The 15,331-nt window shown below is 42.0% G+C and overlaps 1 protein-coding gene across 3 annotated transcripts in view; it reads left to right on the forward strand.

Moving 5' to 3' along the window:
• Positions 1 to 1,376: 1,376 nt before the first annotated feature.
• NAPB (NSF attachment protein beta) overlaps positions 1,377 to 15,331 on the forward strand; it is a 42,437-nt gene continuing 28,482 nt past the window's right edge. For 2 of the 3 annotated variants that reach the window (XM_035005740.1, XM_035005738.1), the window contains exon 1: positions 1,377 to 1,999. In XM_035005740.1, the coding sequence (XP_034861631.1) occupies positions 1,902 to 1,999 (98 nt within the window). In that variant the 5' untranslated portion in view covers positions 1,377 to 1,901. Of the gene's footprint in view, positions 2,000 to 6,093; positions 6,198 to 15,331 lie in introns of all 3 variants that reach the window. The other variant, XM_035005739.1, reaches the window with a different exon arrangement.

Consider the following 15,331-nt stretch of genomic DNA (forward strand, 5'->3'; position numbering starts at 1 on the left):
ATTCTTTGAGGTTTTTCTCTCTGCCCTGCCACCTCCCCTTATCTAGCCTCTGGAATAAGAAAACAAGTGCTCTACACAACAATTACGGTTTGAAGTTTTTTCCCTACTTGGGTGTGGACTGGGGAAGGATGGGAGTGCCTGTCAGAAAGAGGAGAATGAAGGAAATACCCAGAAATATTAAAAATGTCAAGATGTACCCTGCCACCCCTAGCTGCATGTTCTGGCTTAGAGAAGTCTATTCTACCTCCTTTTGAGCTGACCACAGATTTGAGAATCTAGAATCGTATGCTTTACAATAGTGCAGAGAGTTCTTATTAAAATATACACTTCCTAGACTCCAACCTCAGGAGATCCTGATATAAACAGCTAGCGGCTTAGGGATCAGTATTTCTTGAACATCCATTACTTTGGGCCAGCTTTGGGAGCTGCTTTAATCCATATAATGATGCTGCACTTAGGAGCTTTTGAGTTGGCTCCACTCCATGAAATCCCCATGGACTGCTCTGCTTTTCAAATGCTTATGTCCAATTTTGCAGTTTTTCCTCTTTAATCCTACATTTACTGACACCTCTAATTCCCTGCCTCCTTATTCTCCAATACTGCTTCAAAAGAACACAAATTAGGTTTTCAAAGTTAGAGTATTGCATGTAGTAATAGTAAATAAATTCTGCCTGAAGATCTGATACTTCCATCTCTAGAGTTCCTTCAGTGTATGAACTCTGCGACATATGCTTTAGTTACCTTTCTAGGAGTTTGGCCTTCATTGCCTTGCTCTCTAAAAACAGGCTTCATTTTCTTAGACATATTTCATGTGCCAGTGCCCACAGTGTATTTATTAATAGTTTGACGTTGTCACACATTTTCATTTGGCAGTGATTTTCATATGTGCTTCACCACCTCTGCTTAAGCATTGCCAAATGTAAATGGTCTAGATTTTGTATAAAACAAAAACAAAACAAACAAAACCAACAAAAAAGCCACCCCCTCCAGGACAGGCCTGGAAATTGTTGGCACATGATAGCATATATCTATGGATTCTTCTGCTAGGGAATTAATTAGAAGTCCTCCAGGTAGGCCTGTGCCCCAGAAGACTCACCCCCTACGGTCAGCACCATGTAAAGGATAAGACAGCTCAAAGCTTCCCATCCATGGAAAATAATTCAGTCAATTAGAAGAGTGGATTATGCATGTATAGCATAAATGCAACTTATTTATAACCAAGAAAGAGAGGGCCGACATTAAGTTGTAATACGGAGAGACTGAAAAATAACTGAATTTATATTGGGGAAAATGATGCATTCTTAAACGCCTTGCTCTGGAGATAAAAATGGCTCTTTCTTCCAGCTGTGGCTGGTGGGTGGGTGGGTGGATGGGCATCACATGGTTAATGAAATTGCTTTCGGTGGGGTGGCTGCGTTAGATTCCCTTTTGCAGAACTTGCGCGTAGGTTGAACGTTCCAATCTGTTATCCCCCGTTTCCTCATCCATCCCATTGCCAGGTGTCTGTCGTGGTGAGCAAGAGATTCCTGAACCAACGTGACGCGGCGTGCTTGAGGTTACCCTTACTACAAAGCCACGCGTCATCTCCCATTTCCCCGCATACTAAACGATTAAAGTTCACCTTGGTCTAAGACCCCTACGGAGAGCCACGCCCCTCGCCCCGAAATCCCGGGCGCCGGCAGTCTGCAAGCTCCGATCCCCACCCCGCCTGGCTCTGCGGCCTTCTGGGAATTGTAGTTGACGCCTCGCCCATCTCCGCCTCCAGGGCCCGACCCGGCACTACAAGTCCCGACAGGCCTTGCGCACCACGCCTGCGCTCCCCATCTCTGGGAGAGAAGGGAGAAGGCGCGGAAGGCGCGTCGGAGCCGGGTGAGGAGGTTGTGGCAGCGGCAGCGGGCGACATGGACAACGCGGGGAAGGAGCGTGAGGCGGTGCAGCTGATGGCGGAGGCTGAGAAGCGAGTCAAGGCCTCCCACTCCTTCCTCCGAGGGCTCTTTGGGTGAGCTCCAGACCGCGAGTGCCCTGAGTGCGGTCTCCGTCGCGGGCCCCCTCCCCAGCCAGCCGCCCCCACGCGCGTCCAGTTGAATCCCCTCTCTCCCCTGAGACGCCCGTGGGCCCTCATTTCCCCTGCATCTTCCAGAGAGCTCCTAAGCCTTAGAGCCTCCCAGAGACCCTACCATGAACGCCCCAGGGGCTCTCAGCAACCCCGCGCGCCCCCCAGAGATCCCCTCGGACCCCCAGACCTCACCCCCGTACGTCCCCTGGAACCTCTAGGATCCCTCGGGGTTCCTCAGCCCCCACACACCCTCCAGACATCCCCTGAAGTCCCCCGAGCCCCCACGCCCCCTCCGCCCCGGCGTTATCCCCGCGTTGGTTCGGGGGGGGGGGCGTCCCACGGCCTCGCCTGGAGGGGTGCAGTCGCCGTCACGGCGGGATAGATTTGTTCATTTCGCCACGGTTGAAGCCGCGTCCCTCGGAGACCCGTGTTGGTGGGAGGCGAGCCCAGGAGGAGCCGGAGGGGCGGGTCCGGGGACCCCCCCCGCCCCGGCGCCTGGCCGATGCGTCTGGGCGCATCTGGCTGGGCAGGTGGGTCCCCCGGAGGAGCAGACTGGCGCGGCGCCCCCATTCCAGAGATCGTGTGCCCGTTTGCCTTGCGCCAAGTAGACGTTTAATAAATGTTCGTTGGAGAACGAATGCGTTTTCTCAGCATAGTCTTTTTTACTTCACCAGTGATTGATGGGTTTGCCAGTGCCTCCTGTTTGATTAAGGATAACGCAGTTCCTGTCTAAGTCGGCGTCTTTGGGAAATCCCGTTAATTTTCTGTAATTCTTCCATGTTCTCCTAGGGAAGGTCTTAAGTTCGGACCTCCCAAAAAGCAGAGCTTGAACATGTGAATGATTCAGCTGTTTAGGATTAGAGAGGCTGAAATTTCCTGGTGGTTTGTTGTTGTTGCTTTTCTTTTTGAAAGTGAAAGATCTGCTGACAGCAAGAGCATATTTTTATTTTTGAGAAGGACCAGTACTTAATTGTTACATTATTAGAGTTTTATTTCTGTACTAAATTCAGTTTGGAATGTGCTTGTTTTGCCACCTTCATTCTTTTGATTATAATACAACACTTTACCATTGTGAAAACATTTCCAGGAAATGCTTAGATACAGGTTTCATGCAGTGCACAGTAGTACAGGATGCAAAGATGCATAAAGGTAAGGGTTCCTTTCCTCAGGAACCTCTCAAAGGGCATTTATCCTAGCTGGTTTCTAAATTTCTCGTAAGCTGTGTAGTTCAAACACAGCAAATTAATCATAAGTTGTTCCTCTTTTACACATTACCCTGATATACCCTGGTACTTAAGGAGTACTGCCTCATACTTGATGTTGACACCAAACAATAGCTCCTTTCTGTGATTCACAAAACATTTAAAATATATTCAAATAAAATTTAATGTCCTAGCACCTCCTGCCTAGAGGTGATCTTAATGTCACAGCAGATTTTAAGTCAGGATGTACTTCCCTGGAAGAGAATCTATAATTGGAAAAGGAAAACATTACAGCACTTGATACTGGTCTCAGGGGAACCCTCCTTTTTGTGAAGAGGTGTTGCGTTATTGTTTTTGTGAAACTAGGCCAAGTCTTGAGCCAGTAATCCTAAAAGGATTTTGAAAAGGGTTTTGTTTATAAACAAACATCTGTTTTCTCCTTGATTGTTGATCACCTGTTTCATTGACAGGAGGTTTAGGAAGACTTTCACCTTCACTCTTCACACTTAGTTTGCACAAGTCATTGCATCCTAGGCCTGGCCTGGATATGGCAGGCCAGTTGATGTCTTAGCTTTTGGATGGGGGGCAAGGTGCTTAGCCTCTCCATGCGTTAGTTAGTTTCATCTGCTATAAAAGGGGGTAATAATAGTATATCTCATAGTGAGGGTTCAGTGATGTTCAGTGTTTTATGCTTATAAAACATTTAGGACCATTGGAGATGGTGATTATGAAATATTAATTAGCATATTCATCAAAATTGTCAGCCATTATTTACCAAGGAAGCAGAGAGCCAGACAGATTAAATGACTCTGCCAGAATTTCAGAGCCAAAGACCTTTAGGACTAGATCTTTGGTCTTTTTTTTTTTTTTTTTTAAAGGTTTTATTTATTTATCTGACAGAGAGAGAGACAGGAGAGAGAGAACACAAGTAGGGGGAGTGGGAGAGGGAGAAGCAGGCTTCCCGCTGAGCGGGGAGCCCAATGCGGGGCTCGATCCCAGGACCTTGGGATCATGACCTGAGCCGAAGTCAGCCGCTTAACCGACTGAGCCACCCAGGCACCCCTGGTCTTTTAATTAAAGATTTGAAAGAGTTTTGTACCATGTTAAGTGTTATTTATCCTATGGGGAACTGTTATTTTCAGTGATAGTTGGCTCCAGGAAAGCTTAGGGAAGACGAGTACTCAGGGTTCTGTGAGTTTTAATAGTATATAATCCTTGAAGCCAAAAACTAGGCCTAGTTTCTCTGTCAGTTACAGTAGGAAGGCCGATTCTGTATCAATTTTAGATGTTCAGAATCTTCCATTCTATCTGGCATCATTTATACCTGTCCTCATCCTTCTAGGCTGGAGCACATGTTAGTCCACCCTCCACCCTACCTTTAGTGTAGAATTTTCCCATCTACTTGTTATCCTTTCTTGACACCACGGTGTAGTCCATCTTCCCATGTCAGACTCCTGAATCAACAGAACACACATACCGACCTATCATCAGTATCGTCCAAGCCCCATGTATTTAAGAGCTGACCAGTTAGTGCTTTAAAGGGGACAGGTGATGCTGTTTTGAGGACGTTGCAGCCATTAGAAGATGCTCAGGATTTGCAGCATACTTCCCATGGACTCATTCTCATTATCCTAACTGCAGATTAAAATGTATTAGGAGCTTATCTTCTTCACCCCCTGTTTATCCACCACCCACACAGGTTTTGTGGCAATACTGTATTCTCACTACTATTCTATTGATCTTTTTTGTTGCTTTCAGTAAGATTAAATGAAAATATACATTGTATATTCCTGAGGAAAGGTCAATTGTGTATTCTGTGTACAAGACACAAGTCCCATGCTTGTCTGCAAGATGTTAGTGAGCCACTGAGGGATGCAACCATCACAAAATACCTATTATGGGTGTTCTGCTTTTCTGCTTGACTGCCAGTTAAACAGTGGTGTGTTTTCATAGCTGTGGTATTGAATTAAAATTTACTCTTTCTGAAGGGCTTAGCATAGTATAGCAAAACTACCACCAAAAGAGTTCTGTTTTCATTTCATTTGTTCCCAGGGATGAGCTATGGAATTTTTCAAATTCAATTGTAGAATCTTAATGAACTGCCATTAAGATCTTAAACTGGCCTGAGTATGACAGTAAAGTAGTTTTGAATTGCTAAAGTCTCTCTTACTATCTTCTCCTTGTTAATAGGAGGCCAGATTGGGGATAGCCTGCACAGTGCACATCAAAGAGAATGGTTGCTTAAGAATGGCAGTTGGAAGATGTTCTGCATGGCTAATGCGGTCTTCTCCTGCTTTTGGATGTTGCCTAGTTGTAAAGCTTGTAAAGAGCCATGAATTTGGCAGTGTCAAATTTAATGAGAGACCTTATTGGATTATCTTGATGCAATTATGAGTCTATAATTTCTTAGCTATTTTTGAAAATTGGGAATATTTCTTAAATATTGTAGGCCATCAGTTATCAGTGTTTTTCACTTGGCTTTATTTCTACAAAGGTTGTTTTTTAAATTTTGCCAAAATGTGGTGAGGACATATATGATAGCATTTGTAAAGCATTAGGGGCCCCTGGGTGGCTCAGTCGGTTAAGCATCCAACTCTTGGTTTCCACTCAGGTCATGATCTCAGGGTGATGGGATTGAGCCCTGAGTCCGACTCCTTGCTGAGTGTGGAACCTGCTTGAGATTTTCTTTTTCCTTCTCCCACTGTTCCCTCCCCACTCCCCACTTAAAAAAATTTTTTTGTTTTTGTTTTTTTGTTTTCTAGTTTTACTGCCAAGTTATAGCTTATCAAATGGTAAAATCTTTCTAGATTGGCCTTTTTCTGTTTACATTTGCAGTGTTCACCATCTGTTCTCATTCTTGTGAGCCCCATGAGGTGCACTTGTTTAGAAGAGGTAGGGAGGACCCATGGTGGTATGTGGCTCCAGAATGTAAGCTCCTGGTGAATGTCTGTCTTAATATCACTGCTGTTGCCCCACACCTCACTCGGTGTGTACCACCCAGTAGGCACTTGGTGAATATTGGTGGAGAGAGTGTGTGAATGCTCCTACCATGTTGATTTTTTTCTTTTACTCTTTAGGTTTCAAGAGCAAAGGCAACAGAGTGAAAGGGAGTTTATGTCACGTTCTTCTATGTTTTACCTAAATATGTGTTTATTATAAATGTCGTAGCTACTACATATGTGAGAAAAATGCAAGGACTATGGAAAAGTTCCAGTTAAAAAGTAAAGTATTCTCTGAATCTCCCCTCTCCTAAATCGTACTCCCCAGAAGTAATGGTTTTTAACTTCCTGTTTAATTCCTCTGATGGTTACCACTGTAATTCTAAATAATTTGGGAATACTTCTACTTCCTGACTTACTAATTTTAGACAGTATCTAATGATTCTGCTAAAAATGAATAGTTACATGGCCTTGCATTTTCTCTCACCTCCTGATTTTACTTAGTTAATTGTCAGTCTGTAAGTATTAACTTTTATATATGAATAACATATTTAAACTGTAATTCTACTTTTTTTTTTTTTTTTTTTTTTCCCAATAGTTTCCTATTTCTGTGAGTTACAGAATGGCCATGAGTAGGTTGTTCAAGTTGGGATATTTTTGAGATGCCAGGAAGATGGGTATAAGCCAAGGTTGTCTGTCCATCCAGTCAGGACAGAGGATCATCCAAGTTCTAGGAGACTTTGCAGTCTGTTCTTATGCTTCACTTTGTGTTCATTTGATTAGATGGTAAGATCACTAAAGCTTTTGTACCTTCAAAGCATTTTCAGCGACTGACACTTAGAGTTCACAGTTAGGAAACATTGGAAGTAGAATTTCAGAATGCTAACCATTTCTGTATTTAAATGGAGCTTATTATAAGTAATGGTAATGTAATTAAAATCGAAATAACTGATAGATTATTACTTCTTGGCTTAAAGTACATATTTTTTCATGATGAAGTATCTGTCAACTTCTGTTTTAATGAGTGTTTTTATTAGAGATTGAAGAGTCATATTTTTTAAAAAAAGATTTTATTTATTTATTTGAGACAGAGAGGGAGAGAGAGAGAGCATGAGTGGTAGGGAGGGGCAGAGGGTGGGGGAGAAGCAGACTCCCTGCTGAGCAAGGAGCCTGACAGGGGACTTGATCCGAGGACCCTGAGATCATCACCTGAGCTAAAGGCAGATGCTTACTTAACCAATTGAGCCACCCAAGCACCCCGAGAGTTATATTTTGAAGGCCTCTTTAATATCTGTGAAGACAAACATGATTTTTCTCCTTAGTTACTAATACGATAAACTGTCTTGTCATTCCTTGAATAACCCCTGTAGATTATAATGTATTATTTTTTAATGTGCTATTTGATTCTGTTTTTAATTATTTTCTTTATGGTTCTTTTGTGTGTAGCCCATCAAGTTGAAGTATCGATGTTACAGGTGCCTCATAAAAAGAATGTAGAGATTTTCCTTTTACCCCATGCTATGGTCTTTGAAGATTTAAGTGGAACCCTTAAACTGACTTTTTTGAACATTCTTTAGTTCAGTAGTTACTTCCCTTTGTCACTTCTCTGTGCATTTACCTTTCTTTCTTGATTCTTTTGATCTCTTTCCTCAAACAACTAATATTTTGACTCACAGGTTTTATTAGTTTCCTGTTTTCTGCTTTTAACTCTATTGCTTTCTTCCATTTTTTCCTCTGGCTTTTTGGGGGGGATGGAAGATGGTATTTATTTCACTATTTCTATTATTTATATGGATCCAAATACTCATGGATGAATTTTCCTTTAAAACTGTGTTAATGTTTTAAATTGTATTCCCCCCCACTGATCTTGATATATAGTGTTTTTTATTGTAATTCGTTTCCCCTTTAACTCAAGAGTTTGTGAGTTGTATTCAAGGTGGAGGTGCTTTGATTTCTAGTTTTCTTTCATTACCATCAGAGAACTTACTAAGGTTTTCTTTGCCACCTGATATATGATTGGTGTTTATGAATGGCCCCTGCACACTTGCGAAGAAGGTAGATGTTCTCTTATTGGACTGTATGCCTTGATAGAGATCCCTGAGATGTAGATTTTGATTATGTTGTCAAGGCCTTTCACATCTGTGTTTTTTGTCCACTTGACTTGCTTTGGACTAAAAGGGGTATAGTCATATCTCCTTTTATAAGTGCATTTCTGTCTATCTTGCATTTCTTGTAGTTTCTGCTTTATGAAGGTGGCTACTATGTTTTGGTAAGTAGATGTTCACAACTAATATAATTTCATTATGAATTGTATCTTTAGCATTGACGAGTGAATTTCTTTCTTTCATTTGGTATTTTTGAGCCCAAATTCTGCCTTGTCTGATACTGGGGTAGCAATCCTTGCTTTCTTATTATTTGCGTTTGCCTGCTTGAGGACTGTATTATGTAAGAGGATTATACATTCTGCCTGCTGCCATGTGACCTGTGCTGCCTGGCTTTGGGCAAAGTGCGCTTCCCCACCCCACTGAGTCTTCTGCTCTGGCCCGTGACTGACTTTGAGGGAGTTGGAAGGGGGATGCACACTCTACCTGAGCAGAAGCTGCAGGGGTCATCCCTTGCTTCTGTCCTGGTTGGAAAAAAAAATACACACACACACACACGCGCACTTCTGATAGGGCTACATTCCAGAATAGAGAGATGACACATGGAGAAAGAACCAGCACAACTGGACTATAGTAACAGGTAAAGTGAGTGAGGAAGAAGCCTTTGGAGATTTGAGGGTTATTTCTGGTTGCAACAAATCAAACAAAAGTTGGTTGATGTATGTGGTATACTTTTGACGTCCTTTTAATCTTAAGCCTTTCAGAATAGCTTTATTTTAGTTGTATCTCTCCTATTGAGCACACAGTTGGCTTTTTTGTGAGCAAATCTAAAAATCTTCAGTCCATTTACATTGTTTGTATGACTGGTATATGATCGGTTTTTAAATCTGTCATCTTGCTTTATATTTATTATGTCTTTATATTAATTATGTATGATGTTTTAATTTTCTTTCTTCATATGATCTCTTTTCTCCTTTTTTTTTTTTTTTGGAAATTTTGTATTTTTGTTCTACTTGGTAACCTTTATACTATGAATTTTTTAAAAATGTCCTTAGCTGTAGTAGGCCTCTAGTATTTGATGTGGGAAAACACCCATTACCTATGTGCCAGTCCCTGAGCCTGTTCTAAATTTTCCCCTGTCCACCTTATGTGTGTGGGAAGACCAGGGCTCAGTTATTTGTACTTTGTTGGAACAGATGTTTCCATTTTATATTTCTACCCTGTCTCTACTTTTTTTTTTCCTCTTTGATCTGTAGTAAAACATATTCAGTGCCACCACCACCAGCCTTTTTACTGATGTTCCTTAGTTATCTCCATAGTTGGAAGCCAGTGTGGTATTCCTTAAGTTCTTGCTTCGATCAGTGGTTGGCTTGGCTGACTGTGTGATCTTTGACTCACACTTTTTTTCCCTTGAGTTTCTTCAAATATATTGTTCCCCTGTCATCTTGCTTTGTGTGTTGCTGTTGAAGTCTAATTGAAGCTAACCTGATTTCCTTAATTTTGTAAGTGACTTTGCCTGGAAGCCTAGAGATTTTCTTGATGTATAAAATCTAATAATCTTACTAGATGTGTTTCAGTGGGTCAGTTTTCCCAGTACATGGCAGACCCTTTCAGTACTTAGATTCATATCTTCTTTTGTTTCCATAAAATTTTCTGAAATTGTAGTTTTAAATCTTATTTCAATATTTTGTTTTGTTTTACTCTCCTTTTCAGGGACTCCAGTTATCCTATCATTTTTTCTCGAATCCATTTCCATGCTGTTTTTATTTTTCTCCTCAGTGTCAATAGAATCTGTTCTCCCCGTAGGTATGTTCTAGCTAAGATTTCATTTCTGAGATGACTTGGTCTTTTTTTTTCTTTCCTTCTAGAATTTGAAATAGGAGTTCCTGGTTTTATTTTTTGTGTGCATGTAGGGAAGGAAGAACTTCACCTTTGTTCTCTACTCTCCTAGGTTCTTCAGACAGACTGACAAGAAAAAATAGTTTATTGAACATGGCAGCAATGAGTAACTCAAAGGGGTTATTAGAACTGGGCTTATAGCTTCTTAACAAAGAACAGTGTATTTGTAGAGAAGTATCAGGACAAAAGGTTTTAGGCTTCCAAGGGCAGCACCCTGGGAAACGAAGGAGTAAAGTTTGTTTGTGCAGGCCCATCTCTGTATGAACGTTCCATCTGCTTCATGGCCATAAAACTTTCCCAGGAGAGGGGATTTATGGCATTCCTCATTTCTTAGAAGTTTCTGCATTTAGTCAGATAGGGGAAGCTCTGAGAAGATATCTTTCTGTATCTGCTATTCTCATTTTCCCCTAGCTCAAAATAATCTTTATGCCAAAGTGGTGTATTTTGGGGTGGCATATTCTGGTCCCCTGCATGCTCTTGCATTCTGAGTTTTGAATTTCTGACCTGTGATGTAGTTTCATATCTGTAAATGTTTAATGATATTTAAATTATATGGAATTGTTCTCCTCTGCCTTGTGGTAGTTTGGGGGAACATTTTGGTCAGCTGCAAAGGTTTTATTCTTACTTCTTACATGGTAGCTTTGTGTGGATGCTGCTTGCGTTCTTCTGTTTAGAGTGTCTTGGAGTTTCTTGGGCTCATAATAGCATGTGTTTCTGCAATGGGAGATGAGGGGTTTGGGTGCTTTCACAGGTTTCTTAGTTTAAATCCTCTCTTCTGTTGACACCATTAAGGACTTTTTTTTTTGATGAAAAGTGTCAGGGAGGGGTGGGTAGGGGCTTGGTGTTACTCCCAGTGCTGTGATTCTCCTTTGTTTCATAAGACTCTTAGTTTATTTCTATCACTGGTTTTCTTTTCCTTCTTTCCCTAAGCTTCTGTGGAACTACCTCTGCCTCTCCCAGAAGTGGGATCTTCTGGAGGCCACCACATCTAGCCAAGCTCCCCTTCCAGTTCCCCAGTTCCAGTGCTCTGACCCTCTCGGTCTTACACCTGGTCTCTGTGTTCCTCCACTATGCAGCCCTTCCTTGCTAGGGTGTTGCTGTCAGTGAACTGCTGTTGTGGGAACCTGCTGGACCCCCTCTTGTGTCCATGCATCTCCTCCTGAGAGGAAGGAGGAGGAAGTGTCACTGAAGGGGAGCAGTGTCACTGGCTCTGCTAGTTTCTCCAGTTGTCTTGTTGAATTCTGTCTCCTAGTTTTGCTGTTGGCATGGTTGTATCTGCTGCTTGTTGATTTGTCTGGGTTTGGAGGACATAAGGACAAGTTGGTATTTAGGCAGCCACCATTATCCTGTGGGATTCACAAGTTTCACCAGGATTTCTTACAGATTGAGATTCAGTTTGAAGATTGAATTTTCATAAAGATGGAAATTAAATATGAAAACTTCTTGTGGTAAGTCATGTTGTACGTGTCATTTCTGAGTTCATCCAATAACTACTGTTCTTAGCTTTCCTGTATATTTAAGTATCTTGACTTGTTTTATTAATAGGCCCAGCTACACATTTTCCCCTCTATAAGGAAGGTGACTCTCCATATCAAGTCGAGGCATTGGGACTAATACCAAAATAAAGACCAACTAGCTCTCTTTGCTGTACATGTTCTCATAAACTTCATTTCAGGAAATTATGCTTAAACACAGATACTTTTGTCAGCCATTCCTTAAATGTCTCAGATTGTTTCCTGTGTCTGAAAATCTAGGATTGTTGTTTTTCTTAAGTAAGTAGAAATAAAGTGAAAAGTTCTCAGAAAATGGAATCCAGAGTCCAAGGCAGAGAGCCCTGAGACTGCATTGGTGGTAGAGGTGTGACTCCTGCTCAGCTTCTGTGGGCGGCTCTGGTGGGATTTCTCTGAGACCCAGGAGGGGCTGCCTGCTCTGGGCTGGCAGTACCTAGCTAATAAATGACAGTGTTCCTCTGTAGATTGTCTCACCTCATCCAAAGCCTGTGTCCTTGGCACGACTCCTGTTACTGGTTCCTGAAAAAACAAAGGACCTCAGTCTAGTGGTTTTACAGGCATTTGGGATAAGAGTTCAAGGTAGCTTGATGAAGAGCATCTCCCTGGGGCCTGTGCACCTCCCTGCTGCAGATACTTCTGCTTTCTGCATCGCATGAAAGAAGTTGGACTCTTTAGAAATGTATTAAACCCAGCAATAAATTAATCTTGAAATGGTTATGTTAATCTAGAAAAGTTTAATGAAAAAATGAAGTACAGATGAAAAAAATTGCTCTTGTAAGGTAAAAAATAGAATAAATAGTTCTTTGTGGCTGTGATGTTGTGGTGTAATAAGAAATATATATTTGTTCTTCATCCCTGGTTCCTGGCACAGAACTTGTAAAGTGCTTACGGTATCCTCAGTGGTAAGGGTGAGAGAAGCATCTTCTGTATCATAATAAGCCCCTTTCAACAATACTAAAGTTTATGCTAATGAGGTGACTGTTTTGGGGTCCCTAGGTGGCTTTAGGATGAGGGCTGGTCCTCAGAGGAGCCAACCATGTGATTAGAGGGTTGGAACTTTCGGCCCCACCCCCAAACCTCCCAGGAGAGGAGAGGGGTTGGGGATTGAGTTAATCACCAGTGGTCAGTGATTTAATCAGTAGTGCCTGTGTAGTGAAGAATCCTACCAGAACCCTAAATGATGGGTTCAGAGAGCTTCTGGGGTGGTGAACACGGAGGTGTTGGGAGGTGGAGCCCCTGGAGAGGGTGTGGATGCTCCTTGCACTCCCTTCCAATATACCTCGCCCTGTTCATCTCTTCCATTAGCTGTTTCTGAGTTATATCATTTGTGATCATAAGTAAAGTGTTTTCCTAAGTTCTGTGAGTTCTTGCCAATTAATCAAATTTGAGGAGGGGGTTGTGGGAACTCCTGATTTTTAGCCAAGTGAGAGATGTGAGTATCTTGAGGACTCACTACTTGAGATTGTTGTCTGAAGTGGGGGCAGTCTTGTGGCACTGGGCCCTTATCCTGTGGGGTTTGCATTGACTCTGGGTAGTGTCACAGTTGAATTGAATTGTAGGACACCTAGCTGGTGCCTGCAGAGAACTGGAGAATTGCTTGATGTGGAAAACCCATACATTTGGTGTCAGAAGTGTTGTGAGTAGAGAAACAGTGTTTCTGTTAATGGTAGAGATATTTTAAACAGAGTTTGAATTTTTCTCTCCTTTTCCAGATACTTGTTGTGTTTGCTTTTTGTTTTGAATGATATATGGGAAAACTTCCCAGAAAATGTAATGTGGGTAGTTTCTTCCATCCAGACCCTGAACGGTCAGCATTGTTATTGAGACCTCTGTGCCAGGCCCTGTTCTGGTCTCTGTCCCCAGGGTCAGCCTAAGGGCTAAAGTAATGTTGCTCATAAATAGTGAAAGTAAAGAGCTGTCCTAGTTGGTGGGGTTTCCCCCACGGGTCCCAGGCACTCGGAAAAATGATTCCTATTTGTAGTCCCCTGATGTAGTTTGACATCCCTTCAGGATACTCTGATGATAGAGTTGAATTTTGTCTCTAGTTCTGCATTCACATTCTCACAGCACTGTGTCACTTTTTATATTTCTTCTCTGCTACTCTGTGATTTTAGAAGCAACTTTATTTCTCCCTCAGCAGTTGCCTCCTTTTCTTTTGGGTACATCTCATGATGTGTGTGCCATTAGTCTCCATGATGCTACTTTAACGTCCCCCTCTTTCCACCCACAGTCCTAGAAGAGCGTGTACTATGGTTGCCAGGGTTTTGTAGTGCTCTAAAAATAGTTCTTATTCAGGATGAGGAAAAGTCAAGACTTCAGATTATTTGAGGATTAATTGGTTTTTAAAAGAACAATGACTTATCTGTATGTAGATGTTATGGGAGCTCTTTGAAATAATGGGCTATAGTTTCTCAGGCTGGGTTCTCCTCCCTGTGCCCCCCAGCATCTGAATAGGAACAGACAGGATGGGATTGTAAAGAGAGGCAGGGACTTGCAGGCTCGGCTCAAGGCACTGCTCTGTGGTTCACTGGCTCCTGGTGGGACATATTGTGGCTCTGACCACGTTTCTTCAGTGGAACATGGGAGGTGGGATGGGCACTCCGATCTTTTTTCCAAGCCCTGAAGTTAAATACTTCTTCCTCAATATTCTGATCTCTTCGTGGGCAAGAACATTCCTTTTTTATTTTTTTTTTAAAGATTTTGTTTATTTATTTATTTATTTATTTAAAAGATTTTATTTATTTATTTGAGAGAGAGAGACTGAGAGAGAGAGAGCACATGAGAGGGGGGAGGGTCAGAGGGAGAAGCAGACTCCCCGCTGAGCAGGGAGCCTGATGCGGGGCTCGATCCCAGGACCTTGGGATCATGACCTGAGCTGAAGGCAGACGCTTAATGACTGAGCCACCCAGGCACCCCAAGAACATTCTTTTCTTAGTGTTTTCTGACACTTATTGATCTCAGTGAATGTCTCCTAAATAAGCATGGTCAAGAAGGGAAGGGAGTCAGCCTTGCCCCTGGAATTGAGAGTTGGTGGGGTCAGCTGGGGCTGCATGGGTGGGGTGGTGATGGTGGTGGTGGAGGTGATGGTAGTGGCAGTGGTGGTTCTTAGGCTGGTCACTGTTTCCTTTAGTGGCGCAAAAAACATTTTCTTCAAGTTCATGGTAGGATAATCTCCCCAAATAGTTAATTTGGCTCAGTTTAGCTTTTCTTAATGTCAGGTCAGTGCCCTGTACTTATATTGTATCACTTTACAATGTAGATTCCCTCATTAGAAACTTGTTTCTCTTTTCAAGGATCTTTATACCTCACTTATGGGGGCTCTGAATAACAATCATTTGAATTATTTGAACATGAGTTCTGAATATTTGTCCTTAAAACTCAGAAACATTAACTTTCACATGAATAGAACACAGTAGGCATTTGGAATGATTTCAGAAGTACATTTTTTCATGAATTGTTAAAGTTGTGTTGTGTTTATGACAAGTGAGTTTTTCTAGTGCTTTTAAAATGAGTATACTTCTCGTGATTCTATTTTAGGAGAGGTGAGAGTCTTAAGTTTTTATAAAAATATATTCATTATTTTTATAATGATCACTGAACTTGATATCAGGTTCAGCTCCAC

Source organism: Mirounga leonina, unplaced genomic scaffold (genome assembly GCF_011800145.1).
Source record: "Mirounga leonina isolate KUSES-001 unplaced genomic scaffold, KU_Mleo_1.0 Mir_150, whole genome shotgun sequence".
Taxonomy (NCBI): domain Eukaryota; kingdom Metazoa; phylum Chordata; class Mammalia; order Carnivora; family Phocidae; genus Mirounga; species Mirounga leonina.